General features: G+C 41.9%; 1 protein-coding gene across 2 annotated transcripts in view; it reads right to left on the minus strand.

Moving 5' to 3' along the window:
- Window positions 1-14,262, minus strand: part of LOC145355308 (aryl hydrocarbon receptor-like) — a 181,345-nt gene that overhangs the window by 38,535 nt on the left and 128,548 nt on the right. For both annotated transcript variants that reach the window (XM_080207266.1, XM_080207257.1), the window contains exon 5: window positions 3,097-3,205. In XM_080207266.1, the coding sequence (XP_080063392.1) occupies window positions 3,097-3,205 (109 nt within the window). The remainder of the gene's footprint in view (window positions 1-3,096; window positions 3,206-14,262) is intronic.

Here is a 14,262-nt window from a genome sequence, read left to right on the forward strand (position 1 = left end):
GTGTGTGTGTGTGTGTGTGGGATATGCGTCTGTGTGTGTGTGTGAGTGTGTGGGATATGCGTCTGTGTGTGTGTGTGTGTGTGTGTGTGTGTGTGTGAGTGTGTGGGATATGCGTCTGTGTGTGTGTGTGTGGGATATGCGTCTGTGTGTGTGTGTGTGTGTGTGTGTGGGATATGCGTCTGTGTGTGTGTGTGTGTGTGTGTGTGTGTGTGGTGGGGGATGTCTCTTGTGGGGTGTGTGTGCACATGCGCAGCAGGGTGTGTGTGCGTGCGTGCGTGGTGAAGCGTGTTTGGTGTGTTCATCATTGCAGTGTGTCCCATGCCTTGTATTTGAGCCCACGTTCCTCCCCCACACTGCTCCATTCACCTATGATCAGTGATGATCCCTTGTGGATACCTTAACAGTATTATTGACAACAGCTACCACACCTCATGATGCTGCCAGCAATGGAGAGCTGCCAGTCTCAAGGATTTCTGCTCTATCGAGAGATTGATTGCATTACAAGCCCAAAGCTAGCCAGGTAAGTGGCTGATACCATTTAAATAGTGTCGGGCCTCACAGACTGAAGGGTCATTGGGGTTTCACTGGCTCTCCAACTGGTGGCATACCTTGTTGCACAAACTAAATTCTGTCCTTAGCAACAGAAAATTTACCTGGTGGATGTGATAGAAGCCAAGAATTCCACACCGTCATTACGGTATTCTAAATTATAGGCTATAAGGCTAGAGCAGATTTCTTTTTAAACTAATGGTTCGTGGGTCATAAGCATTGTTGGCAAGGCCAGCATTTGTTGTTCATCTCTAATTGTCTCTTAAAAGATGGTGGGAGCTGTCTGGCAGAGAGTGGGGGTCAATGGGTGCTATTCGGATTGGCGGATGGTGACTAGTGGGGTGCCCCAGGGGTCGGTGCTGGGGCCTCAGCTATTTACCATTTATATAGATGATCTGGAGGAGGGAACCGAGTGCAGGGTGTCGAAATTTGCTGATGACACCAAGATTGGGGGAACGGCAAATTGTGCGGAGGGTGTGGAGAGTCTGCAGAAGGATCTAGATAGGCTGGGCGAATGGGCCAGGAAATGGCAAATGGAATTTAATGTTGGCAAGTGTGAGGTGGTCCACTTTGGTAGGAAGAATGGTAGGAAGGACTATTACTTACGTGGCGAAAAACTGCAGCAGGCGACGGTGCAGAGGGACCTCGGGGTCCTTGTGCATGAATCGCAAAAACCCAGCTTGCAGGTGCAGCAGGTGGTCAGGAAGGCGAATGGGATGCTGGCCTTCATAGCGAGGGGGATTGAATATAAAAGTAGGGAGGTCTTGCTGCAGCTGTATAGGGCATTGGTGAGGCCGCAGCTGGAGTACTGTGTGCAGTTTTGGGCGCCGCACCTGCGCAAGGATATTTTGGCCCTGGAGGGAGTGCAGAGGAGGTTTACTAGGCTGATACCGGAGTTGAGGGGATTGAGCTATGAGGAGAGGCTGAATAAACTAGGCTTGTACTCGTTAGAGTTTAGAAGAATGAGGGGAGATCTCATTGAGACGTATAAGATGATGAATGGGATGGATAGGATAGAGGTGGAGAGACTCTTCCCGCTCAAAAAAGACAGTAGGACTAGGGGGCACAGCCTCAAGATAAAGGGGAGGCGGTTTAGAACAGAGTTGAGGAGGAACTTCTTCACTCAAAGGGTGGTGAATCTCTGGAATTCTCTGCCCGTTGAAGTGGTGGAGGCTGCCTCGCTAAATATTTTTAAGAAGCGGGTTGATGGGTTTTTGATAAGAGAAGGGATTAAGGGTTATGGGGAGAGGGCGGGAAAGTGGAACTGAGCCACGACAGATCAGCCATGATCTTATTGAATGGCGGGGCAGGCTCGAAGGGCTAGATGGCCTACTCCTGCTCCTATTTCTTATGTTCTTATGTTCTTGAATTGCTGCAGTCCATCTGGTATAGGGATGTCCACAATGTTGTGAAATGGGAGTTTCAAGATTTTGATCCAGCAACAATGAAGGAACTGCAGTTCACAGTTCCAAGTCAAGATGGTGTATAGCTTAGAGGGAAACTCACAGGTGGTGCTGTTCCCATCCATCTCTTGCTCTTGTCCTTCTAGGTAGTAGAAGCCAGCAGTTTTAAGTGTGGTGTCAAAGGAGTTTTGGTGAGCTCTTATGCATTTGGTCATATTTTAATATTTGAAATGGTGGATAGATCGACAATCAAGCAGGTTGCTTTGAACTGGATGATGTCCAACTTCCTGAATATTGTTGGAGTTGCAGTTATCCAGGCAAGTGGAGAATATTCCATCATACTCCTGACTTGTGTCTGGTAAATGGATGACAGGCTTTAGGGGTGTTAAGTGGCCATGGAGTCATAACACAACATTTATTTAGCTGGTCTAGTTAATGCTTCTGGTCAATGATAATCACCACAAATTGGTAGTGGAAAATTCAACGATGGTGGTGTTTTTCAATGGCAAAGCAAGATGGTTAAATGCTCTCTTCTCAGAGAAAGTCATTGCTTGGCACTTGTATGGCGCAAATGTTACTTGCCACTTATCAGCCCAAGTAAATGCGTCTTGCAGTGTGACAACTGACTTCCAACAATCACAACCAACTTCCTTTGTGAAAGGTAGGACTCCAAACAATAAAATGTTTCCGCCCCACCCCCAACCAATTCCCAGTGACTTCAATAGTGCTAGGGTTCCTTGATGTCACACTTGGTCAAATGCTGCCTTGATGTCAAGGGCAGTCACTCTCATTTCAAGGTTTGGGTTATGAAACCACCCCTCCCAAAATCATACATGTTATTTCCTTGCTGGTAACAGAGATATTAATTCCGTACTGGTAACAATACAAGATAAATATTCCTAGAACAAATGGAACAATCCAGTGAAGAGACATCAAATGTAATTAAAAGTTGTCAACTGACTTGGAAACTGTGGGTCACACTCATCTCACATTTTTCATCTTATTCGCAAATTACTTGCCAGTGTTATTGTTTTATATCGTTGATTTATCAAAGTGTAACCAAATGAGAAGAGTTCCTCCATTGCCTAGAATGGCAGCTTGTTCATTCAATTCATATAATCTTTAAATAAATTTGCAGAACTACCTGATTCAGGATCTGATGTTGGATTCAAAGCCCAATGAAGTTGTCGGCGAAATTCAGCTCTATCTTCGGTGTGGATCAGTTCAAAAACACTCTGATGAATGATATCAGACTAAGGACAGAAAATAAATATATTAAGTTTTAAACACAGCTTTATAATGTATATCATGCATGTTAAGCTAAACTATGCTGTTCCAACTTCACATTTTTGTTCAAAGTTATTTCAATCAAGTGAACAAAAGCATTCAATTTGGGCAAAATGAAAGTTAGTCCATGGTGGCACAGTGGTTGGCACTGCTGCCTCACAGCGCCAGGGACCCAGGTTCAATTCTGGACTCAAGTGACTGTCTGTGTGGAGTTTGCAAACTCTCCCCGTGTCTGCGTGGGTTTCCTCCTGGTGTTCCGGTTTCTCCCCACACTCCAAAGATGTGTGGGTTAGGTTGGTTGGCCGTGCAAAATTGACCCTTAGTGTCAGGGGGATTAGTAGGGTAAATATTTGGGGTTACGAGATAGGCCTGGATGGGACTGTCGTCGCCAGATCTGATGGGTCAAACGACCTTCTGCACTGTAGGGATTCTATAATTCTTTTAGTAGCAGCAAAATAGAACGATGTTCACATAAAAAGATAAATAGATATACTGTCATACTTCTTCAAAAGAAAAACAACTAAAATACGGAACGAGAGAACAATTTTTCTGTGTGATGCACATTTAGATAATGTACATATCCCTTAACAAGCTAATTACACACATGGACAAAATATCAGTTTTACAGTTAGTGAATAATTTCTGAAAAATGACTATCAGAATACGTTACACACATACGCAAAGCAGAAGCATTTTTAAATGTCCTCCATTATAACCATCTATCAGCTGCAGCAATTTAGTTGCTAAACCTTTCATTCACTATTTATGGTCAAGGAAAGGAAAGGAAAAATATTGTTTATTTGCTGTGAAGTACACATCAGGAACCCTATCTCCATTTTAACTCACCTGCTGCCATGTAACTAACACAGCACATTAACCCTGCATCATAGTATGTAAAGAAATAATAATTAATTTTAGGAGAATGACACAGCTTAAGTTACTATGTTGTCTCAATAGTAAAAGATTAATGATTTCAACTATTATACTTCGCAAGCAGCAGGTATAGATACTGGGAAGCAATTTTGAGAAAAATAAACAATTATGTGGTTGTCATTCAACGTTTTTTTTGGTAAACCACTAAGTTTCTGCACATCCGGTATACCAACCAATTCAACCAGAACTGGTTATAAACTATAAACCATTGACCAATTTTGCAACTTCAAATTACGTTAAGCTTGGATCAAGGCCCACTCATGCAAGTGAAAAGACTGAGCATTATACCAATGCTTAAATTACAGTAAACACAAGCAGATTTCTTTTGGCACTGCTCATGCTAGTTCAAAGAATATGCTATTATATAATGACAAGAATCTTCTACACACAAAGGGTGGGATTTTCCAGCCACGCTCGCCCCAAAGCCAGAAAATTCCATCCGAGGCCAAAGGGCTTTGGCATGGTCCGTGTTCCACCTGCTACGATTCTGGTGGTGAACAGGATGGGAAAATTCCACACAACGTGTATCAATCATATCCAAATTAAGTATTATCCACACAGCTTATTCCATTTAATGTTTTATGACTCCTGATGACAAAAGGGGAGGGCTTTTCAATTAATGAGGTGTCTTAGTTTGCCACTGAAAAAATCTCCATAAAACCCAACCACACTCCAATGGGTTGTCCGACAGTTACTTAACACTCGGAGGGATGTTAATGGGCTTGAGATGGTCTTCCATCCCCGTGTAGAGAGGAAGATCTGCCTCTTAGAGCTGACTAGCTAGCCATCTCAATCCCAGTAATGCTACTGGAACAGTGACCACTGCAGGACCTTCATCCAAACTCTAAAGAACATTACCCAAGAGCCAGGTGACAGGTGGTTGGATATAGGGACTGGGATGGGCAGGGGGTGGGGGGGGCTGTTTCAAGCTGGGCTGCGCACACTGTGGGATGGAAAGCCTGTGGAAGGAGAGGGTCCTATTGGAAAATGGGGCAAGCGAAGGAGGGACCCCTGCACTTCCACGCTAGAGGCCCAAACAGGCATACCTGCTGGACTTCAGACCTATCGCCAACCTCCCCCCCCCTCCACTGGCAGGGAAAAATTGCAGCTGTGCAGGAAGTGGCCATGAATTGCCTGGTTAATAGCCTCAACTGGTAACTATGCTGGCAGGTTGTCTGAGAACTCATCCGCCGTCCACTCAATCGCAGTCAGGTCAGAGACGGTCAGGTGAGTGCCTTTCATGGCATTTAACAGACCTGTCCGCAGCAGATCACAAAATTTTGCCCCAAGTTTTTCATTGTGATGTTCATGTCTTTATTTGTGCCTATTATTTTAGTTCTTACCCTTTTAATCAGAAAATGGAAGACTGACGAAGCCACACACATTTTTGTTATAATAAATAAAGCCAGGATAATTTCTGTAAAGAACACTAAAGGACTCAGCTGAAAGCAACTGGATCTATAGGGCATAAAGACTTTTGTTTTATCTTAAACATTCTTAAAAAACCCCCAGGATTTTATAGCTTCGCTTGAGTGAGACGGGAAATTCCCACCCAAGGTCAAAGTACATTTCTGTTGTCTGGCCCTCACCTGCTCCAATTCCATGGTGGACAGACGTAGAATTCTGGCGGAATTATCTGAGTAAGTTGGAAGTAAAAAAGCTAGAAACCAGCAACACTAGAAACAGAAAAAACATTTGAAAACTACAAAAACAAAATGGAAAGTAATTGAACAATGTTGAAAGAGTGAAGTGGAGGGATTTGGGGGGGGAATAGGGAAGGTGGTTGAGTCAAAGGAATCAAGCCTTGAATAAAGTCTAATCTCATTCTGCTCATTAAAGTGTAGATAATTTGAATTTCACATCATTCCGATAATCATAGTCTGTACTGTCAAACAATTGTATTCGTTGATGAGCAGCACGGATGTTTACTTAGTAAGATTAGAATTGACAGTATTTGAGAAGTAGTCTTTTCGATTAGGTAAAACAGTAAAATAGTGGCTGTGACAAATGCTCAAAGTGCTAAGTCAAATCAGTGTGCAGTTTGGATAGTATAAATGTAACCATTAGCAAGGGGAAACATTTAATCAACCTCATTGTTTTTCTTGAGTGCAGCTCTCTGATTAAATTAATTAACCTTATTCTCATGCAAAATATGCTGGCACATTTTGTAATTATACACTGCAAATTGGATTCTTTTGTTTGTTCAGAAAAAGGTTTAAAGCATTAGCTTACTGACTGAATTATTATAAGCAAATAGACTGTTCATGCTTCACTGGTTACATACAGCAGGGCTGCAGTGGCTTGTTTAACATCATTCTTTTTATGAACTTTTGTTGGCTGGAATTTCATATTTAATTATGACTAGCCGACAGGAAAGGATATTTTGCCTGTTACTTATTTCACAACCAAATTAGTTCCACTTCTGTTTTTTTTTGAATAGTTACCATTTTTGCTAGTTTTGAAATGAGAAAATATCTTTATCCTTGTACAAAGAAAATCCTTAAAACTGTTCTGAAACATTTGAACTATTGAAGCCCGATGATGCTGCATTTCTAGACTGCCAGATTCTATCCCGCTATAGATCTGATAATTAAAATCAGCAATACTGAGCTTCATAGTGAGCAATACTTCATCTCAAATCGCTTTAGCAACTATTTCTTGTTTTATGGCATATTTAACATAGAAAGTCCAGGGGAGGCGATGGCGTGGTGGTATTATCGCTAGACTCTTGATCTAGAAACTCAGTTAATGCTCTGGGGACCTGGGTTTGAATCCCGCCACAGGTGATGGTGGAATTTGAATTCTTTTAGGAATCTACTGATGACCATCAAACCATTGTTGATGGTCAGATAAATCCATCTGGTGCACTAATGTACTGTAGGGAAAGAAATCTTCTGCCCTTGCCGGGTCTGACTTGCATGTGACTCCAGAGCTGCAGCAATGTGGTTGACTCTCAACTGTCCCCTGAACAAGGGCAACTAGGGATGGGCAATAAAGGCTGGCCAGCCAGCAACACTCATGTCACACGAATGAATAAAAAGCCCAAAGCACTTCCTAAAAATAGTAATCAAAAGAGAAAATGCTGGAAAATCTTAGCAGGTCTGGCAACATCTGTGAGGAGAGAAAAGAGCTCATATTTTGAGTCCAGATGACCCTTTGTCAAAGTTAAGAGGCATAAAAAGTGGGAGATATTTATACTGCAGGATGAGGGATAAATGTCTCCCACTTTCTATGCCTTTTAGCTTTGTCAAAGGGTCATCTGGACTCGAAACGTCGACTCTTCTCTCCTTACAGATGTTGCCAGACCTGCTGAGATTTCTCAGCATTTTGTCTTTTGGTTTCAGATTCTAGCATCCACAGTAATTTGCTTTTATCATAAAAACAGCAATCATTTTCCATGAGTAGTTAATGTTTTAGTCACTATATCTAATAAGATATAGCTTGTTTTCACAGGGTTAATGTGAAAGGTTCCTTGCTTTCTCCCTCATCATATCAGCCATAATCTATGCTGCTCCCCCCTAGCTACTGATGGTCCAATTAGTAGAATCACGTTTCCACTATTTACTCTGTGTCTTTGGTTGAAATGCTGCATCAATTGTGTTAGCATAATGGGTGGTGCACACTGGCAGTCTGCTTGTCATCTCTTGTCATGTCAGCTCTCACCACTGGCTAGCAGTACAACTATCGCTAAAAGACAGCAGGGTGCCTAAGCCTCTCCCTCCAGTACATTGCCTGTTTATCAACAAACCCAATGTAGTGCCTTTTCATGGCGACATACATTAACTAGATACCTCACAGATCCAGGCTAAATTACAGGGAACTTGGAAGAGGCCTGGACCCCAGATGCTGGCCAACCAGAACCTGTTTATGCCCTGGTGCTCACAAACCAGACCCCCAGCCAAGGGCAAATAGCTCCACTGTTGCGTGGCTGTCTCAGGAAAAAAGGTAAAGAGAGTAAATCCTGATAAAAAAATTCTAACAAGCAGCTTTCTGGAAACTCTAGCACCAGAGCTGGTTGCAAACAGTAATGGTTTGATCCTTCCTTAAGTAATACCAACAATGCATTAGAGAGTGGGGTGTAGGTTCTGATTTATGTGCAAATTGGGTTCTCCATTCTATTTGCCCAGGCCTGCGCCTTAGGGAAGAGACTCTCAGCTTCGTAGTTTATGTACTTTCCAAAAACCTGAAATAATTTTGAAATGCTCTATTAGTTCCCCTTTTGCCATTTCTGTTCCAAAGAAAGTGAATCTTAATTATAACTTATCATAATGTCAATCCAGTGAATCTAGTCTGTACTCTTTCCATAAATGCAATATGTTGCATACACTGAAGTTCCCAGAACTGGGCACGCTGTTCCACCTGTGGCCTAATAAATATCTTATATAAACCTCACTTTGTTTGGTAGCACAGAACTTGAATACTGCTGAAAAGAGAGACATGTTGCCAAATTCTTTCACTCTGCTCTCATTAGAACAAATTCAAGAATGGCAAATTTCAAAGAATCACAACAATTTATATTACAGAAGAAAAGGGTGCCGACAGGTTGGCAATACAACTTTGATTGGATTTGGCAGTGCCATGAAGAAGATAAAATGACCTATGGTCACCTCAAGCATATTCTATCAGTTATTTGTAATAGGCAGAGTACAGCTCTTAATCAAACAGCCCATGTTCACAAAACCCAGTGTCTACTGTTTGGTGTGATTGCTGAACAATCCTGAGTGTGCTAATAGCTACAATGAATTTAAGATAATCAGCTGCAGTCATGGCTAATTTGAGCTTGCTAAAAGTGACATACATTCATTCAAAGACACATTTTCAGCAAACTAAACGAATAATGTTTAAGCCTTGTGTCCTTTTTCAAATTACACAGGCACTTGGGGAGCCTATAATTCCCCATTGCTTTCTCCATGACAATGCCTCAGCCAATCAGTCAACTTACCACCAATCAGCACCCTTTCCCCTGTAATATAAATTGTGATTGTTTGAAATGTGGCATTCTTGTGTTTGAGCTGATAAGTGCACATTATAAAACCATGGCATCGTGTCTCTCCTTTCAGCAATAAGCATCTCTTCCTTGTATTTATATCAAAGGTCACAATGTACAAAATCCAGAATTCCATTGGGTTTTTGTTTGTTATTCTATTCTATATTTATACCAACTTTAAAGATCTATATATTGAACTATTTCACTTTTAAGAATCTTACCATTTAGGTTATACTGCCTTTCAGAGGTGGAAGACAGTTTCAAGCTGAACGAAAAGCCTGACACAAATGTGAGGGAAGTAGAAATTCAAAACAAGAGAGATTCATGAAGAACTGAGAAGATGCTAGGAAACTAATAAGATGCAAAAAAAAGTAAAATGAAAAAATCTAGGAAAGAAAAGGAAGTTGGCAAAGAGAATAGTAAAGTGGAATACAAGCCTATTAGAGAATTGCAGATAAAACAATAAAGGAGAATAAAAATAATTGAGTACTTTGTATCCACTCTTACAACGAAGGAAGAATATAATGATTCAAGAGAAGCTATAATATGTTAATGGGTGGATTTAGTAAACAATAAAACGGTAATGGAGAAAATAATGCAACTTAACAAGACACATTTCCAGGACTTACCAATATATCTACAAGGATGGAGAATGTCAAGCATAGTTGAAGAAATAGTATATATTTTAGCCAGGGTTTTACAAAGCTCCCTGGATTTCACACTTTAGATTGAAAAATTCTAAATGACAATCCATTAATTCAGAAGACAGAGAGAAACCAAGTAACTCTCAACCTGAGTTTAACATCAATTTTATGGAACAACCAGAAACAGTGTGCAGGAATTTTCTTGCAGGTCTCTGGACCTTGCTGCCAATCTGAAATGTGGGCCAGAAGCCTGCAGCCTAGTGGGTAAACAGCCACTCACTGTAATTTTCACCAAGGCCAACATATTGCCAAAACTCAGCCAGCCTTAGTTAACAGGTCTTAATAGGGCGTAACTTACTTCAATGGACTACTTGCCATGTAGAGGTGGATCCATACTGGAAAATTTGACTTGGGGCACCATGGATCTGTGCCACCAGCATATAGACTGGCCATGCAATTTTTGAACACTTGCTCACCTCCATTCCCTTTTCCACTATGGGTAAAAAAAAAATCAGGACCGATGATACTGATTAATTAATATCTGTCCAACTTCTCAAGGAGAGTCAAAAGGGACTTGTGAAGAGCATGTCACAGCTGATAAATCTAGTTATTTTGTGGGCGCCCACTAGCAGCACGAGTAGGGAATGTCTCTGGATATTACATATTTGAATTTCCTGGAGACATCTGGTGACATTCCAAACACGAGGTTAGCAGTAATGACAGCACATGGAATTGGAGACTAGGAACTGTGGTGTAGCAAAGAGATTTAGCTGTCCATACAACTAGAAAAAAGAATCAAAAAAGCTCAGGGAATATTGGCTTTTATTTAAAAAGGATTGTAATTCAAAATTGAGGAAGTGATGCTTCAGTTGTACAGAGCTTTTCCAATCCAATATAAGTACGACATTCAGTTTTGGGCACTGAACTCCAGAAATGATAGACAAATTTACTGGAGTTCTATGAGGATGTGTCTAGGGCGGTGGATAGAGGAGAGCCGGTGGATGTGGTCTTTCTGGATTTTCAGAAGGCGTTTGATAAGGTACCTCACAAGAGGTTACTGCAGAAGGTCAGAGGACATGGAGTTGGGGGTAGGGTGTTAGCGTGGATAGAGGATTGGTTGTCAAATAGGAGGCAGAGAGTGGGGGTCAATGGGTGCTATTCGGATTGGCGGTTGGTGACTAGTGGGGTGCCCCAGGGGTCGGTGCTGGGGCCTCAGCTATTTACCATTTATATAGATGATCTGGAGGAGGGAACCGAGTGTAGGGTGTCGAAATTTGCTGATGACACCAAGATTGGGGGAAAGGCAAATTGTGCGGAGGGTGTGGAGAGTCTGCAGAAGGATCTAGATAGGCTGGGCGAATGGGCCAGGAAATGGCAAATGGAATTTAATGTTGGCAAGTGTGAGGTGGTCCACTTTGGTAGGAAGAATGGTAGGAAGGACTATTACTTACGTGGCGAAAAACTGCAGCAGGCGACGGTGCAGAGGGACCTCGGGGTCCTTGTGCATGAGTCGCAAAAACCCAGCCTGCAGGTGCAGCAGGTGGTCAGGAAGGCGAATGGGATGCTGGCCTTCATAGCGAGGGGGATTGAATATAAAAGTAGGGAGGTCTTGCTGCAGCTGTATAGGGCATTGGTGAGGCCGCAGCTGGAGTACTGTGTGCAGTTTTGGGCGCCGCACCTGCGCAAGGATATTTTGGCCTTGGAGGGAGTGCAGAGGAGGTTTACTAGGCTGATACCGGAGTTGAGGGGGTTGAGCTATGAGGAGAGGCTGAATAAACTAGGCTTGTACTCGTTAGAGTTTAGAAGAATGAGGGGAGATCTCATTGAGACGTATAAGATGATGAATGGGATGGATAGGATAGAGGTGGAAAGACTCTTCCCGCTCAAAAAAGACAGTAGGACTAGGGGGCACAGCCTCAAGATAAAGGGGGGGCAGTTCAGAACGGAGTTGAGGAGGAACTTCTTCACTCAAAGGGTGGTGAATCTCTGGAATTCTCTGCCCGTTGAAGTGGTGGAGGCTGCCTCGCTAAATATTTTTAAGAAGCGGGTTGATGGGTTTTTGATAAGAGAGGGGATTAAGGGTTATGGGGAGAGGGCGGGAAAGTGGAACTGAGCCACGACAGATCAGCCATGATCTTATTGAATGGCGGGGCAGGCTCGAAGGGCCAGATGGCCTACTCCTGCTCCTATTTCTTATGTTCTTATGTTCTTATGTTCTAAAAGATGTATAATCTAGAGTCACCAGAGCTTAATGGGTTAAATTACAAGGACTTGCCGCATAAACTTGGCAAATATTTCTTTGAATTTAAAAGGTCGAGGTATGATCCAATTGAGACATTTAGAATGATAACAGGATTTGATACGGCAGTTACAGAGAAAAAACTTCCTCCAGTGGGGGAATGGAGCCATGAATTAAGATTTGAAGTAGCCCATTTAAGAGTGAAATCAGGAAACACTTTATCCAAATAAAGGCAATGGAAATCTAGAACGTGCGACACAAAATCTGAGGTTGCCTGGTCAATGGTTGAGGGGTTAATAGATTTTCGTTAGATAAAGTATGATGGCAAATAGATCAAAAGGCAAGGAAATGGAACTTAATGAAAATGCATTAACTCATGGGTATATTGAGCTGAAATAAAAAAATGCTTTATATAGTGCTTTTTAAAACACTTTACAGCCAATGAAATACTTTTATGTAGTAACTGTTGTAATGTAGGAAACGCAGTAGCTAACTTACACCCAACAAACTGTACCAGCAGCAGAGATAATGACCGGATAGTCTGATTCTTATGATTTTGATTCAGGGATACGTACTGGCCAGGTCATCCACTGGAGTAACTCCCCTGCTCTTCTTTGAAATAGTGCCATGGGATCTTTTACAATCACCCAAGCAAGCAGAGCATCCGATTCCAATTCTCACCTGCACCAAGTAGTTGTGGTCTCAGTTTAACGTCTCACTTGAAAGACAGTGCATTTGTCAGTGCAATGCTCCCTCAGTACTTGCACTGGAGTGTCGGCTTTGATTTTTGTGCTCAGACCTTGGAGAGGGTATTTAAACCCCGAACCTTGTTATTTAGAGGCAGCTAACTGAGCAATGACTGCAGCTGAGGTATGGATCACCCATAACATAATTGGGTGTTAACAAAAACCAAAAGGCCTAATTCTGTGCTTCACATACCACATTCCTTTTACTACCACAACTTCATTTTCAAATATCTCTAATGTGACACATCACCAAACCGCTTCTGAAATCCATACATGTGTTTATAAAACATCCATTACACACCCTTGCATGGTTGGGTTTCTTCAAAAAGTTAAAGCCTGACCTTCACTTCACTAATGTGAACTTCCCCTAATAAACCAATGGTCTTAAAAGAAGTGGCTGCTGAAAAAGTAAAAGAATTGGTTTTAATTTTCCAAAGTTCACTAGATTCTGGAAAGGTTCTATCAGATTGGAAAATAGCAAATGTAACTCCTCTTATTCAAGAGAGGAGACAGAAAACAGGACACCAAAGACCAGTTAGCTTAACATTTGTCATTGGAAAAATGCTGGAATCTATTATTGAGGAGATTATAGTAGGGCACAGAGAAAATCTCAACGTAATCAGGCAGAGTCAATATAGTTTCGTGTAAGCGAAATAGTATTTGATTAATTTAGAGTTTTTTTGACAAAGTAACTAGCAACATGAATAAAGAGGAATCTGTAGATGTACTTAGATTTCCAAAAGGAATCTGTCAAGGTGCCACATCAAAGATTACTGCACAAATAAGAGCTGATAGTGTAGGGAACAACATATTAATAAGGACAGAAGATTGCTAACAGGAAAGAACTGCAGAACAGTCAGAGGCACAATCTAGCTCTGAGAGTCTGGATACAGTGTCCCAAGAAGTATGATGAGCTTACACAATTGATCAAGGCCAGTGAGTGCACCTTCACATGCTCTATCCATCCAAATGAATCACAAGCCTCACATATTGTTCTAATCATTCCATTTCCTCATTGAGGTACTAACACTCTCTAAGTACACATTGTGCACATAGCATCACCTCATTCATTTAGCACTGCTTCAAACTTCATACTCATTTCACAGTGATAAACACAATACATTGCACCACAATTACTGAAATACTTCCCTCTCTCTTGCAGGATGACAGATAACCAGAGGCAGCAGCTCCTAACAGATGGGGGACAGGGAGGGATGCATGCCTGTACACTCATGGAGGAATCATTGCTGATTATTTGAGCAGCCACAGCCAGTGGTGCAACTCAAACCAGACAATGGTGGTTAGTTCCTACATAATCCCATTCCCCATTCCACATTTCATAGAAACTAGAAGGAGTAGGCCATCTGGCCCTTTGAACCTGCTCCGCCATTCATTTTGATAATCAATTCAATATCCTGATCCCCCTTCCTCCCATATCCCTTGATCCCTTTAGCCCCTAGAGCCTTATCTAATT

Source organism: Carcharhinus amblyrhynchos, chromosome 2, assembly GCF_965287045.1.
Source record: "Carcharhinus amblyrhynchos chromosome 2, sCarAmb.v2.hapA, whole genome shotgun sequence".
NCBI classification, from domain to species: Eukaryota; Metazoa; Chordata; class Chondrichthyes; order Carcharhiniformes; family Carcharhinidae; genus Carcharhinus; species Carcharhinus amblyrhynchos.